At 58.9% G+C, this 12945-nt stretch overlaps 9 protein-coding genes across 9 annotated transcripts; 4 read left to right on the top strand and 5 right to left on the bottom strand.

Moving 5' to 3' along the window:
- The first annotated feature begins 211 nt into the window (after positions 1-211).
- SDRG_00699 (hypothetical protein) lies at positions 212-2824 on the top strand. The gene is made up of 12 exons (XM_008606187.1): positions 212-330; positions 377-663; positions 713-772; positions 822-1370; positions 1425-1589; positions 1642-1701; positions 1750-1812; positions 1861-2022; positions 2062-2126; positions 2173-2318; positions 2369-2584; positions 2636-2824. Exons 1-12 carry the CDS (start codon positions 237-239, stop codon positions 2764-2766), a joined length of 1998 nt encoding a protein of 665 aa, XP_008604409.1. The 5' UTR covers positions 212-236; the 3' UTR covers positions 2767-2824.
- Positions 2825-2951: 127 nt separating this feature from the next.
- On the bottom strand, positions 2952-3405 carry SDRG_00698 (hypothetical protein). The gene is made up of 2 exons (XM_008606186.1): positions 3189-3405; positions 2952-3143 (listed from the first exon to the last, which is right to left on the bottom strand). The coding sequence occupies exons 1-2, from the start codon at positions 3347-3349 to the stop codon at positions 3008-3010; spliced, it is 297 nt and encodes a 98-aa protein (XP_008604408.1). The 5' UTR covers positions 3350-3405; the 3' UTR covers positions 2952-3007.
- A 127-nt stretch (positions 3406-3532) lies between these two features.
- Positions 3533-4465, bottom strand: SDRG_00697 (hypothetical protein). The gene is made up of 3 exons (XM_008606185.1): positions 4035-4465; positions 3672-3986; positions 3533-3616 (listed from the first exon to the last, which is right to left on the bottom strand). The coding sequence occupies exons 1-3, from the start codon at positions 4431-4433 to the stop codon at positions 3587-3589; spliced, it is 744 nt and encodes a 247-aa protein (XP_008604407.1). The 5' UTR covers positions 4434-4465; the 3' UTR covers positions 3533-3586.
- A 667-nt stretch (positions 4466-5132) lies between these two features.
- SDRG_00696 (hypothetical protein) lies at positions 5133-5807 on the bottom strand (the record flags this gene model as incomplete). The annotated part of the gene is made up of 1 exon (XM_008606184.1): positions 5133-5807. One exon carries the CDS (start codon positions 5805-5807, stop codon positions 5133-5135), a length of 675 nt encoding a protein of 224 aa, XP_008604406.1.
- A 633-nt stretch (positions 5808-6440) lies between these two features.
- Positions 6441-7826, top strand: SDRG_00695 (hypothetical protein; the record flags this gene model as incomplete). The annotated part of the gene is made up of 1 exon (XM_008606183.1): positions 6441-7826. One exon carries the CDS (start codon positions 6441-6443, stop codon positions 7824-7826), a length of 1386 nt encoding a protein of 461 aa, XP_008604405.1.
- Positions 7827-7839: 13 nt separating this feature from the next.
- Positions 7840-8898, bottom strand: SDRG_00694 (hypothetical protein). The gene is made up of 6 exons (XM_008606182.1): positions 8781-8898; positions 8583-8728; positions 8388-8537; positions 8225-8341; positions 8081-8183; positions 7840-8020 (listed from the first exon to the last, which is right to left on the bottom strand). The coding sequence occupies exons 1-6, from the start codon at positions 8838-8840 to the stop codon at positions 7904-7906; spliced, it is 693 nt and encodes a 230-aa protein (XP_008604404.1). The 5' UTR covers positions 8841-8898; the 3' UTR covers positions 7840-7903.
- Positions 8899-9182: 284 nt separating this feature from the next.
- Positions 9183-10396, bottom strand: SDRG_00693 (Ras-like protein Rab-2-B). Its single transcript, XM_008606181.1, has 4 exons — positions 10081-10396; positions 9566-10039; positions 9454-9522; positions 9183-9398 (listed from the first exon to the last, which is right to left on the bottom strand). Exons 2-4 carry the CDS (start codon positions 10037-10039, stop codon positions 9303-9305), a joined length of 639 nt encoding a protein of 212 aa, XP_008604403.1. The 5' UTR covers positions 10081-10396; the 3' UTR covers positions 9183-9302.
- A 402-nt stretch (positions 10397-10798) lies between these two features.
- SDRG_00692 (hypothetical protein) lies at positions 10799-11514 on the top strand (the record flags this gene model as incomplete). The annotated part of the gene is made up of 4 exons (XM_008606180.1): positions 10799-10831; positions 10888-10988; positions 11041-11208; positions 11262-11514. The coding sequence occupies 4 exons, from the start codon at positions 10799-10801 to the stop codon at positions 11512-11514; spliced, it is 555 nt and encodes a 184-aa protein (XP_008604402.1).
- Positions 11515-12133: 619 nt separating this feature from the next.
- SDRG_00691 (hypothetical protein) lies at positions 12134-12421 on the top strand (the record flags this gene model as incomplete). Its single annotated transcript, XM_008606179.1, has 3 exons — positions 12134-12171; positions 12220-12330; positions 12373-12421. The coding sequence occupies 3 exons, from the start codon at positions 12134-12136 to the stop codon at positions 12419-12421; spliced, it is 198 nt and encodes a 65-aa protein (XP_008604401.1).
- Positions 12422-12945: the final 524 nt, after the last annotated feature.

Here is a 12945-nt window from a genome sequence, read left to right as displayed (position 1 = left end):
CTCTTCCATGCGCGCTTGCGGTCATCGAACGAGACCCAGAGTTTAGTCAATGAGGACACATTGCAGTACTAACGTTAGTAGCTAGTATCGACTAAAGCAGGACAACCGACGAGCCTGTCAACATGGTCGGGAGATGGCGCCGCGATTTTGAACCGAATTCGGACCGCCAATCAGATGGCGCCCTGACTTTTAGCCAATGATAACCCGAGACCACCAATCGGGAGCAAGGCCCGACCATGGCATCGTCCCAGCGCGTCCCGCTCTTGAAGCCCAAGGGCGCGCGCAAGCCGACGCGCGTCTCGATCGGGCCTCGGCCCAAGTCGTCGCAAGGTACGTCCTCGTACTCGTCGGCGCCATCGCTGCAGCGTTATCGTAGCACCGGCGTCGCAACCCAAGCCGGCAACACCAGCGACGGCCACGGACTCGCCCGTGCCCGAGACGCGGTCGCGGTCCAACTCGATTGCAACGCCAAAGGCCGCTACTGAAGCGTCGCACGAGAAACCATCTCCCGTCGCTACGCCTGCGCCGACACCCGTGGTCCCGCCGCCAGCCGCGAAAGGCCCGACGCGCATCCTCGCCGGCGGCGCCTTTACACCTGGCAGCTCATTTGGTGTTGGCAGTAGCCCGAGAGGACCCGCCCGCACGGCAGCGCCACGCCGGCCGGTACGATCTACGCTATTGAGCACCAGTGCTAACACGGTTGTGGCTCTAGGTCCCGATCGTGATCCCATCGGTGGGATCGGAGCCGTCCCGTGTCGCACCTGCGAAATCTGTACGTCTTTCTTCAAATAGTGTCGAACCACGTTGAACGATGACTGTAGCCCACGCCGGCGACGCCAGTGTTGGCACCAGGAACACCCGTGCAGAAACCCGGCACGCAGAAGCCAGGAACACGGGTGGAGAAGCCTACGCCTGTCCAAAAGCCGGGTACTCCTGTCCAAAAGCCGGCAACCCCCGTCTTGAAGCCAGCAACCCCCGTCTTGAAGCCCGGAACCCCCGTGTCCAAGCCGTCGACGCCCGTGTCCAAGCCATCAACGCCTGTCGCCAAGCCAGCAGCTCTCGAATTGCCGGCGGACGTCAGCACAAACTCGCCGACAACGAAGAAGTCCAAGTCGGCCAAATCAGCCAGATCGGACAAGTCGGCCAAGAAAGCCAAGTCCTCCAAGAAGGCCAAGACGACCAAGACCGCGACGGTCGCGAAAGCAATGGCATCGACCGACGCGCCGAACGCACCCGCGTCCATGCGCCTCCGCAGCTTGACCAAGCCCATGGTGGCGGCGCCAGAGCCCGTGCGCGTCGCGGCCCCTCGTGTTGAAACGCAAAAGAAGGCCAAGAAGGCAAAAGCACAGCCGTCGTCGGACGAGCCCAAGGTATGCAGCGGCCGTTGTCGTGAAAAGCAGAAGAGTCATGCTGATCACGCGTAGGCCAAGCGACCGAAGCGCCCGGCGTCGCCCGTTGAGGACGAGGTCATCGACGACGACCACAGCGACAGCGGCCATGCCCACTTCTTTGAAGTCGTCGACGACGACGATATGGATGACGCGGCGGACTTCAACTACGACGACGACGACGAAGATGCGCCGATCGCTGTACGTTCCTGTCGATGTCTGGATCTGAGTGAACTGTGACTACTGCCTGCAGGCGTCGATCGCGCGCCGAGGCCGGAAGACGTCGAGACGAGTGCCCAAGCCCTTGGCCATCGTACGTCTTGTCTGCTTCATGGATCGCAATAACGCAGCGTTCACGTAGGTCCCTGCGTCCCAGCGGGTGCTCGACTATGCGCGCGCGCTCCTCGAGGACGACGAAGTCCAGGTAAGCGCTACCTGTCTCATCGAACCAGCCTCAACACGATGGAAGTAGCCAAAGAACAAGGCCAAGCGCAAGACCGTCGCCAAGATGGCACCGGAAGATGTGCTCGAGTCGGAAGACGAGCTCGCGGCCGAAGTAGCGCTCTCAAAGATGACCATGGGCGAGCTCGCGATGACTGTGCCCCGGGGCGTGCGCGACGACGCCGACGACGAGGTGTCACTACTGTCCATACGTCGTCTCATGCTTCTCTAGGATGATGAGCACGACGACGAGGGAACCGGCCGCCAAGCCCGTAACGAGGCCCGCCCTGCACCGGCGTACGGCTAGTCGCAGGGTACTCTGTCATTACTTCTCGTCATTTAGGAGCGGTCCCCGGGTTGAGTTTGTCGATGGCCGCATCGTCGTCATTGAAAGCAGCTTGACGATCCACGAAGACGAGCTCAACGTCAACCACGACAGCGAGCAGGACGACGACGAAGAGAAGAAGAAGCGCCGTCAATCGGGCGGCGGTATTTCCTCCTCCTAGTGTGGGGAGACAGACTTACTACGTTTCTTGTAGGGTACTTGGTGGGTCGGCGCACGTCCAAGCGCTGGCCGCACTCGGAGACGGCGCAGTTTTACTATGCGCTGAGCCAAGTCGGCGCCGACTTTACGCTCATGTCGACGCTCTTCCCCAACCGGACGCGGCAAGAGCTCAAAATCAAATTCAAGAACGAGGAAAAGGTCCGGCGGAACCTCGTGGACCTCGCGCTCTCGTCGGCAGCGCGCCCACTGAGTACGATCGGCCGCTTCTTCACTCGACTGTATTCATATGGTATGTCCTTAGACGCCAACATTGCCGAGATGGTCTCGACCATCTTGGCCAAGGAAGCGGCGCGGAAGAAGAAGGCCAAGAGCGGCGACATCGACGACGACGACGAGGAGGCCGAGGCTGAAGAGATGCCACTGCTCTTTTAACATGTAATGAACCGAGAATCCTGCATGACGCTGGTATGCCGCAACTTGTACAGCGTGATGGAGCCTACGTGGCAAAATGCAAGGACCATCGAGAATCGCCGATTTACCGACCAGGCGAGTCGCCACACGCAACGTCGGACCCATAGATTGAGACAGCGCGTGCTAGCTGACGAGTAGGGCGTGGTGCGAACGTGTAGCAACGAGGCGACAAGCTACAGATGTAGGAAGAGCAAGCGTGTTCTTATTGCTCTTTGGCCTCAGGCACGACTTCGGACCGAAAGTACTGCGTCGGGCGCTTCTCTTCCGGAAGGTTCATCGTGTCGAGGATGCGCTGCTGCTGCTTGAGCTTCTCGGCCTGCGCGGCGCGGCACACGACCCTACGATAGCGTGAGGATCGACCAAGTGCAATGTGGGTGACGCACCACGACGCGCCGGCGACGCCAACGAACGAGTAGAGCGCGTAGTCGCAGGCCGTCTTGACCTGCTTGGTGATGCGGAAGCGGTGGAAGCCGATGCCGGCGCCTGTCGCAATGCCCCACAAGAGCGCCGACCGGAAGCACGGCTCGGCTCGAATGTCCGTCATACTGGTATCGGATGGCGTCGAGTTTGGCGTTGTGGTGGCGTCAAACCCACGTAAAATGCAATGCGTTATACGCAACCGCGTGAAGTTAAACGGTTTACCGCCGATGGGATGCGTTATTTCCAAGCCAGGATCGTCGCGTGCCTTCTGCGTGGCCGCTCGGACGCCACGACATTAAAACGTGCGTGCACGTAGCGCAGTAGATTAGGAGCTCAGTTCTTATTACTAGGTTTTTTACTTTTACTTCTTCTGGCGCTTGGCAGGGGCGGCCTACATAAGCGTCATGACATGAGACCGTGATCGCCCAAGGAAGATTTATTGATACTTTCTTGGGCGCGGGCTTGCTCGTGACCTTTTGGAAGCCCTTGGCAGCGGGCTTGGCAGCCGATGCCTTGGCCTTGATCGACGGCTTTGTGGCGATCTTGGTTACTTTCTCCTCCTCATTGTCATCGTCATCATCATCCTCGTCGTTGTCTTCCTCGTCGTCGCTGACGGGCGGCAGGCCTTCGTAAAACTCTTCACCAATGCCTTCGTCCGCGGCCTTGCGCTTCTTCGAAGCTCCCTCGTCGTCGTCGTCGTCAGCGTCCGAGTCGACGATTTGGCGGTTGAAAAACTCAAACTTGTTGGCGTCAAAGTCGTCCTACACGTCGCATGAGCAAACGCAATGCAAGCGAGATGCACAACGTACATCGCCCTTGTCGGCTTCGGCGTCGTCCAAGAACTTGACGTCTTCCTTGAGGCGGAGGAACTTCTTGCCCTTCATGTGCTTTTCGATCTCGGACGGGATCTTGTTGAGGACGAGGCCCGTCACGTTGCAGTAGAGGCACTTGGGCTTGCGCCGGTGGCTCACAATGTACGGCTCGTACTGCGCAAAGTCAAAGCTATACCACTCGGTCGCCTTCATGTAGCGCTTGGAGTTGAGGTGCGCGGTGATGACGTCGACACGCGGCGGCATCTCGTGGCCCGTCGCCGAGCACTTGACGCGCACGAGCTTGGCGTCATTGGCGCCATCGACGGTGACGAGCTCCAGCGTCTCCGTCGTCTCCACGAGCGTCTTGACCTCGTCGGCCACCTCCATCGTTGTCATCTTGTCCAAAAGGCAGAGTGATTGGATGGACCGTTTCGGATAATGCTGCCGGATACGGAAATATTGGTTTTGAGTGGCCGAGGATTTTGACCAATCATCGACCGCCGCCAAGATCGCCACCAAAAGGCCCCAGCGCAACCGCCACGAACGCGCCACAACAAGCGCTGCCAACCACATCTTATTTCACCTCTGAATGGCAAAGCCGAAGCTCGCCGTGGCGATACGCCCAGAGCGACAGGGCCACCACGAATGTTGCTGATGCAAGCGCGCGTGGTCAACCCGCATTCCAAGCGCCTCTAGACGCAAGACAACGTCATGGCCATCCTCTTGCCAAGAGGATGCGTTGCGTATCGGTAGTTGGCTCCTTGAAGCGTCCTTCAATTGAAAATCGCACGGCCAAGGGTCAGTAGTTTTAGCGGTCCTAGGCATGGCTTACCTGTTCGACTGCACGGCAGATCATTGACGGCCCGCAATTTCTCGCAGATTGGGAGAAACTAGGGAATCACTTTTATTCTATTTGGCGAGAATGATATAGACAGTGCTCTGGAGATGTCTTGTTCTCTGGGCGTTGCTAGTGCTTGGGTGAAGCTGAGCCCGCGAGTGCGCACCCCCCACATGAGTAGCATTTGTTGCCGTGTACGAGGGTGTGCCCAGAGTTGCACGATACCAATGGTATTTAGAAATGAGCCATTGACATTACTAGTCGAGCGGGACCTTGCTCAGCGTGAGCACCGCGAGGCTCTCGCTGTAGTAGCCCTCGGCGACGCGGGCCTGGAGAACATTGGCGGCCCCGAGAAGGAGGTCGCTGCACGCGTCGTCGACGACCAGCGCACTCTTCTTCATCCCATCGAGCTCGACCAATTGCCCGCGGCTGTTGCGGACAAACGCGATAAAGTGGTGCTTGACGTCGTCGCCGTTGGCCGCCTGGTCCGTCTGGCCTTCGTTCGCGTGCGCTTTGTGAACTTCTTGGAACTCGCGCATCGTCTCGAGCGTGAGCGCGCGGTCCGCCGGTGTCTGCGCCTTGGTCGCGTCGTAAAACTTGGCCAAAATCGAGTGTTCGACCAGCTGCAGCTTGTCGAGATTGTTGAGCACGGCGTGGATGCACGCGATGACGCCGCAGGCGTAGTCGAGCTTGGGCGTCTGCTTCATGTAGTAGTCGGTCACTGCTTCCGGCGCGTCGGTCTCGAGCTTCTTGAGCGACTCGAACGTCACAATGACGGCGGCGACCGGCCGCGGGACAAAGCCGAGGCAGTCCTCGTCGAGCCCAAAGACTTCGCTCACAAACCAGTCGCCGGGCAGACCGAGCGCAAGGAGGTACTTGGTGAAGACCTCTGGGTTGCTCTCGAGCGGCGGCCAGTTGAACGCTGCGTCCATGCTTGGAACTGGGGCGACGCGAGGGCAAATGGAAAATGCCACGTCGCTCGATCCACGATTTTGCGCGCATCGAATATCATTGCATAGAAAAACCCATATCGACCGTATTTTATTTCCGACGTGGATGATGGTCGTCCATATCCTTCCTCTCAATAGCCTCAAATCCCGCGAGCTTGCGACTGGGACGTTGCCATAGCGACGACGCGGGAGACAAGCGCATGGGCAATGCACCCTCGGACAAAGTTGTTAATACGCTCTGCTCGTGCCGACGATCTTCTCGCCTCTGCCACGTGACGGCTTCGGGAACATATTGCGATCTTCCCGACACTAGCTGCACGCAACCTTTTGGCGAGCGTCGGGAGACAAATCGGAGGGTGGTCGATCAGTATCGGCAGCCTATACAGAGCGATCGCCGAGGTCATAGCAAGGTACTGATGATGTGCAGAGGTGGACGCGCTTGCGTTTGGGTCGCGGCGATTGAATGCGTGGCGTGGCATCGAACGTGCACGACTTCGGGGAAAAGTGGGTGTTTTTAGCACGTGTGTCATCCGGATACCGGGGGCGACAGTATACAAAGTTCAAGATAACGCAAAGCTGTGTAGTCGCCATTCATCGTTTTTCAAAGTCGTCACGATGAACTCGGACAAGGCCTTCCAAGACGCGTCGCATGAGTACCTCCTCGCGCGCCAGCGCATGAACGAGAAGGTCAACCGCTGCAAGGAGATCGAGCTCAAGATGCAGCAGACGCTGCGCGAGATCCAGGCGGCCTACTCGGAGAACAACGGCGAGAGCCTCGCCAAGACCGTGGGCACTCTGCACCTCTCGCTCCACGAGGTGGCCGGCGAGACGGTCGAGAACGCCTTCATCAAGGTCCACGTCGAGCCCGAGTCGATCCCGGACTTTGAGGAGCTCGATGAGACCGCGGACGAAGTCAAGAACCAGGTTGCATGGACCGGCGAGTTCCCGGCCACGTTTGTCTTTGATGGCATTCAGTCCCGCGAGGCGATCGTGCACATCACGGTCGGCGAAGACGACGAAGAAAAGGAGCCCATCAAGGTCATCACGTTCCCGATCGCAGCCTTGTTCCGCGACGACATGAAGAAGTGGTTCCACCTCGTCGACGAAGTTGTCGCTGCCCTCGAGGCGCCCGCTGTTGTCGAAGAGACCGAAGTGACCGAAGACGCCGAAGACGCCGAAGAGGTTGCTGCCGAGGAACCTGCGACCGCCGAGGCGACGGTGGAAGCTACCTCGGAGGACGAGCATGTCACGGAAGCTGGCGAGCCGTCGTCGGACAAGGTTGACACGACGGACGCCGAGGCCACGGAAGAGGTCGCTGAGGTCGAAGTTGCTGAGGAGGCTGCGACCGAAGCTGGCGAGACCACGGAGAAGGAAACCACGAACGAAGAAGTGGTTGAAGAAGCCGCTGCCGGCGAGCAGGAAGCCAATGTCCAGGCGGCCTCAGAGGAAGTCGTTGCGGAAGAAGCCGCTGTTGTTGTTGAAGCCACCGAGGATGCTGCCGTTGCCGCTGACGACGTCGCCGACGAGGAAGCGTCGCCTTCGGAAGAAACCCACGAGGCTGCTGCCGACGTCGTCGTCGAAGCCGTCGCGGTCGTCGAAGAAGTCGTCGCCGAAGACACGTCGGCCCGCGTCCACGTCCATGCGTCGTTTGTCCTCTCGGAGATTGAGGCGCTTGCCCAGAAGGCGATCGCGCTCTCGAAGGAGAAGAACGAGATGGACATTGAGATCCGCATGTGCGACCAGGAGCTCTCGAGCGCGCGCATCCGCTACGAGCGCCTCAAGGCGAGCCAGAAGGCCGCGTTGGGCTCGAGCGCGGCGACGATGAAGAACAAGCTGAGCATCCAGCGCGCGCCGCCCAAACCCAAGTCGCTCTACGAGCGCGCGACCGCGGCCGTCGGCTCGACGTTCACGCCCCAGCGGCGATCGCTCGCGTGGAGCGTCACCTTCTTCGTCGTTGTCTCGGCTTTCTTCCACACCAACGGCGACGAACTCATCATCTAAGCGATGGGTCGCGTCGAAGGAAGCAAGGGAAATATAGATTGTTTATATTGCTAGCGTCGTCACCTTGTTTTGATCTCCTAGACGACGTTGTTGCTGGGCTGCACGACCGCGGTCGGCGAGCCGGGGCGGAACGGGAGCTTGGGCAGCGTCGTGGGTTGGTACTCGGGTGGCGCGTCGCCCGAAAACGCCGGGTGCTGATACAGCATGTATTAATAGTCGTTGGCTCAAGATGCAGAGTGAGATGGACAACGTACGTGGTAGACGACGAAGAAGTTGAAGAAGGCGTTGAGGAAGAGCAAGACCGCGTCGAGGATCGTGAGCCAGTACCCGCCCATCGAGAGCGGCCAAATGGCAATGCTACAGGACGATGAGCTGCCCGTCGAGGAACATGCGCTTACAAGAGCAGGAAGATCGTGCGCGTCTTGTAGCCATACATAAAGCCAAAGTTGTGACGCATGATCTCGTCCAAGCGGTCCGTGCGCAGCTCAAACCCGAGCAAGAGAAAGCCAAAGAGACTAGTCAGGCATGAGACTCAAGCGCATGCACATGGAAGGACCGTACATGATGTACGTGCTCGCGATAAAGGTCTGGAAATCCGTGACGTGGCCCGCGATCCATGACATGACACCGGCCGTGATCGTTCCAGCCGCGAGGACCACGTTGCCGAGCTGCATCACCCGCAAGATGGTCGACGAGTTGGTCTTCTTGATCCTACGCAGAAGCGAATGAGTGATAGCATCGACGCCGACGACGTACGAGGAGCCCATTTCTTCCATGAGGTTCTCATGGGGCGCCGGCGAGCCTGCAATGGGAACAGCGACTTGATTTGTCGGTGGCAGGCTCGTCGGCGGAATCGAGCCTCTCGCCGGCGAGGCAGGGACGACGGGTGTTGCCATCGGGACCTATCGCACAGAGATGCTGTCGCCTCGGGCTGGTCATCCTCCATGACGCTACCGAGGACGCGGGCTCGTAGGACGCGGCCTTCACCGACGGGTCCTCGAACGGGTTGCTCATGTTGCTGGTACCGTAGTCGCTCGAGTGCGAAAATGAGCTGGAGATTTCCCAAGTCGCCGGCCCAACGTACGAACTCTATTTTTATCGCCAAGATCCACCGCTCGCGTCGTTGATTGGTTAAATAGATGGCCGCTTGCCACCACAGCGGCATTGGATTGGCCATAATTCATCTGATCCGAGACGTGATTGGATAGTGTTCTAGCGAGCGGGGTTGGGACGAATTAACCATTAAAATTCGACGACGTCAAAGATCGCGGCCAGCCGAAACGTCAACCGCAAAGTCGCAGGAGGACCGTTCGCCATGGTCCTGGGGAGGCCGCGAGGGGCATGCAGCTGCATGCATGCAAGAAGAGATCACATGTATTACAAGGAGGAGGAGGAGAAGAGAAGGGAGCGACGACGAATCCATCGATAGTTTGATCATCTACGCCACGACGAGCAAAATCGGCCCGCGAGGATAACTTAGCAACAGCCGCCCTTGTTGGCGTTGTTGGCGCCCGCTGCACCAAAGCCCGACGGCGCCGCCGACCCCGTCATGCCCACCTTGATGCCATGCGCCTAGGCAAACACATGCAAATATAAGCTACAACCTCGCGTCGGCGCTGCGTAGTACCTCGTTCGTCACGTCGCAAATGCCGGCCTGGATGTTGGCATGGATCTTCTGCGCCGTCTTGATAAAGGCCTACAACGCTCGTTAGTAGCGAGGTGCAGTATGGAGCCCTTACGTCTTCGACGTTGGCGGCCGTCTTGGCCGAGGTTTCCAAGAAAATGAGGCCGTTTTCCTTGGCAAACACCTCGCCTTCCTTGTAGCTCACTGCGCGCCGGTGTTCCAAGTCCGACTTGTTGCCAATGAGCATGATGGCCATGTTCGAGTTGGAGTTTTGGCGGGCCTCTTCGAGCCAGCGCGTGAGGTGGTTAAACGTCTCGCGGCGCGTAATGTCATAGACGAGGAGCGCGCCGGCCGCGCCACGATAATACGACCGCGTGATCGAGCGGAAGCTTTCTTGGCCAGCCGTGTCCCAGATCTGCAGCTTGATCTGCTTGTTGTCGATGCTGATCATGCGGGCCCCAAACTCAACGCCAATCGTCAGGTCGTGCACGGGCTGGAAGCGCTTGTCCGTGAACTGCAGGAGGAGGCAGGACTTGCCGACGCCCGTGTCGCCAATGATGATGTACTTGAAGAGGTACGCGTACGACATCTAGCCATCCATGAGCCGACGCAAGGTCATGATGCGTCTACCTTGGCCGCGGTGGAAGTTTTGGGTTGTATGGAAATGAAGTATTCTGACTGTATCCGGATACGCACGGCCCTGCACGCAACCGACAACGGCGCGATCCAAGGACACTTCTTTGAGGTCCTGTGCTTGGCACCGCTCCAACTCCCTCGCTTTAAGGTCGCTGCGTCGTTCGGTTGAAGAACAACCCGGCGGCGTATCCGGACAGATACGCGGGTCTCTTGGTCGGTCCAGCAGAGAGAAGGTACGCACGTCGCCACATTTTATTATATTTTCTGGTCGTCGTCTGGTGGATGCCAGATTTCAGACGTCGCATTCTGGTCCAACGCAGAACAAGAATGACGACGAGCACAGCGCAATGTTGAAGCAACCGATCCCAGTCGTTGACGAAGCACTTCGATGCCTCTGCGAAATTGTTCAATTTCCCGTCTTTTCCAGGAAAGACGGTATTTTGTATCGGCGCCTGCGGCGTCCAAGCAGGCGCGTGGCCTCGCCTTACGTTGTATTACGAGAGATACAACCGCCTTTTGTTTGGCGTTGGCCCACAGCCTCGTGGTCGGCCAGTGCGTGTTGTCGCGCGGCGCCTTTCTCGGTAATTGTGGTCACAAAAGACGGGAAATTATCAGCCACACCGTGTTTTCATCCGGTTGCGCCGGATAAAAGGAATGCATGTCTTTCTCACCGCTTGTCCACAGAGCGCATTTTGCCATCGACCTCCCAGCCATGTCGCTTGCCCGCGCCGTTCGCCTCGCCCGCGTACGAGCCTCTTGGCCGCATGACATCGAGGGCTCATGGAACATGGTACTATGTAGCAGCCCTTGAAGCGCGCCTTCTCGACGTCCCCGCCGCCGGGTGCTAGCGCGGCCGACAACTCGTCCTTCTTCCAGATCCTCGGCATGGCCGGCGTCATCGGGTACGCGGCCTTGATGTGCTTTGAGATTGGCACTCATCATGGCTTAATGTAGTGGCGTTGCCTATGTCTACCGTGACCCGGATGTCCTTCCGCACGCCATCAAGCAGTTCCTGCCCATCCAGGAGCCGCAGGGCAAGAGCATGACGCTCGAAGAGTATGAGGTGTGGCGCGCCAGCCAGGGCGTCCCCAGCGGTTCGACGGCCATCACGTCGACAAAGAAGTACGCAAGCTCGTTGTCCTGATGAGCCATATGTCGATGGTTCTTGGACCTAGGCAATCGGTCATTGACGACGAGCCGGTCGTGGCAACTGAAGACGTGCCCGTCGCGGCCGCGGAACCCACCGTGAACCGCGAGTCGATCCTTAAGGCTCTGGACGAGGCGCGTGAACAGGAAGCGAGCTTCTTCGCCGAACTCAAGGCCAACCGCGCCAAGCCCACGGACGAAGAGCGCGAGATGCTTCAGGTCTTCAAGTCGGAGAAGGCGCGCCTCAAGAAGCAGCTCAAGGCCTTCCCGCCGCAAAAGTAAGCAGCCGCAGGCTCAACGTACAATCGTCTTGTGTCAACTTGATATTTCCTTGTATCTATTGATCAGAGGTTGGACGACATCGAGAGGACCATCGATAGCACGCCTTGCATGCCCCAGCAGCTTTCTTCGCGGGCAGCTGAGCCGTCCATTAGGTGCATCTTGCGGCTCGTCACAATTCCAGCCGTCGCTCGACACGCACGCAACCAGTGATCGGGAAGTTGATGTCCACCATCGCTGGCGCCTGCGACGTCCTGCACCTGCAAGGAGCTAAGATATTGCCACCGTGGCCAATGTTTGCGGGCAGTAGCGAGGCAGTAGACGAATGCCCGGCTTCAAGACGCTGTTAAAGAGGACAGTTGACGAAGCTGCCAATGCTCCGGCCTCTCCAAGCCCACGCACCGCAACCCCCTAGCAAGCCTCGACGCACTACGACACCTTCTCGGTCAGCTTGCAATGGCGGTGGCAAGAATGCGAGACACTGGAAAATTGTCCTCCCCACGGCGGATACCGGTATAGCGGATGGAGCGAATGGTTGAGCTTCGTAGCTCCTGCATGCTAGAAGTGTCGTGTAGTGAGACGCCAGCGCCTGGAAGCAATGCCCTTGTCATGGGCATTGACCATGACTGTGACGCATCGCGAGCGTCAGAGCTCGCATGGGTACCCGCCGTTTTCTATCAAGTTTGTATCAAGTGACGATGCAATTAGTGTGAACCGGATTGCGTCCTTGTCGCGCCACAATAGCTTCCTGGCCGCGGGTCCGCCCCGCTTCTCGGAAGCGTCGTCCGGTCGTCTCTCTCGGCAAGAAGCCATGCGGAGGTATGGCGGCTCGGAGATGCAGCGTTTTGACGTGGCACGTAGGCGGACGTCGGAGCTGCTTCAGAGTCGCCAGAGCATGACGGCCAAGTAAGCGAGAAGGACGAATGCGCCGCGTAATATGGCGACTATGTGTGAGCTTGCATCGATAAGAGCGCCGGAGTAAACGAATGCCATCGGCGCTGGTCATTTGGTTGGCAAGATACATTTTGAAGTGCGCGCACTTGACGTTCGCATCGCACCGGATTGGCTAGAAATCGAGCGCGGATGCTGATTGGCTGGCCGCAACAAAAAGCATGGCCAGCAGCGGCGAGCTTGCGACGCTCCAGCGGCTCTACGCGGCCCTCGAGCAGGTACGTGGACGATGCGGGGCATGAAGGTCGATGGCTCAAGCCGACGCAGGACCACGTGGAGCTCGCCCGGCGCTATGCCATGACCAAGGCCCGGATCGCTGTGGCGCAGGCCGAGAAGGCGTACGTCTCGCCCTCCCGCTGCGACCTTGACGACTTCTGTAGGCTGCTCGTCGACGAGCTCTGCCGATACCCCGCGAGCGACTTTGACTCGGACTCGGACGATGGTGATGACGACGGCGAGGTACGCAGACCGAACGCTGGCGAC

The sequence above is a fragment of the Saprolegnia diclina genome (assembly GCF_000281045.1).
Source record: "Saprolegnia diclina VS20 unplaced genomic scaffold supercont1.2, whole genome shotgun sequence".
Taxonomy (NCBI): Eukaryota; Oomycota; class Saprolegniomycetes; order Saprolegniales; family Saprolegniaceae; genus Saprolegnia; species Saprolegnia diclina.
The sequence above is the reverse complement of the archived record's forward strand: the minus strand, read 5'-3'. Positions and strand labels throughout refer to the sequence as shown.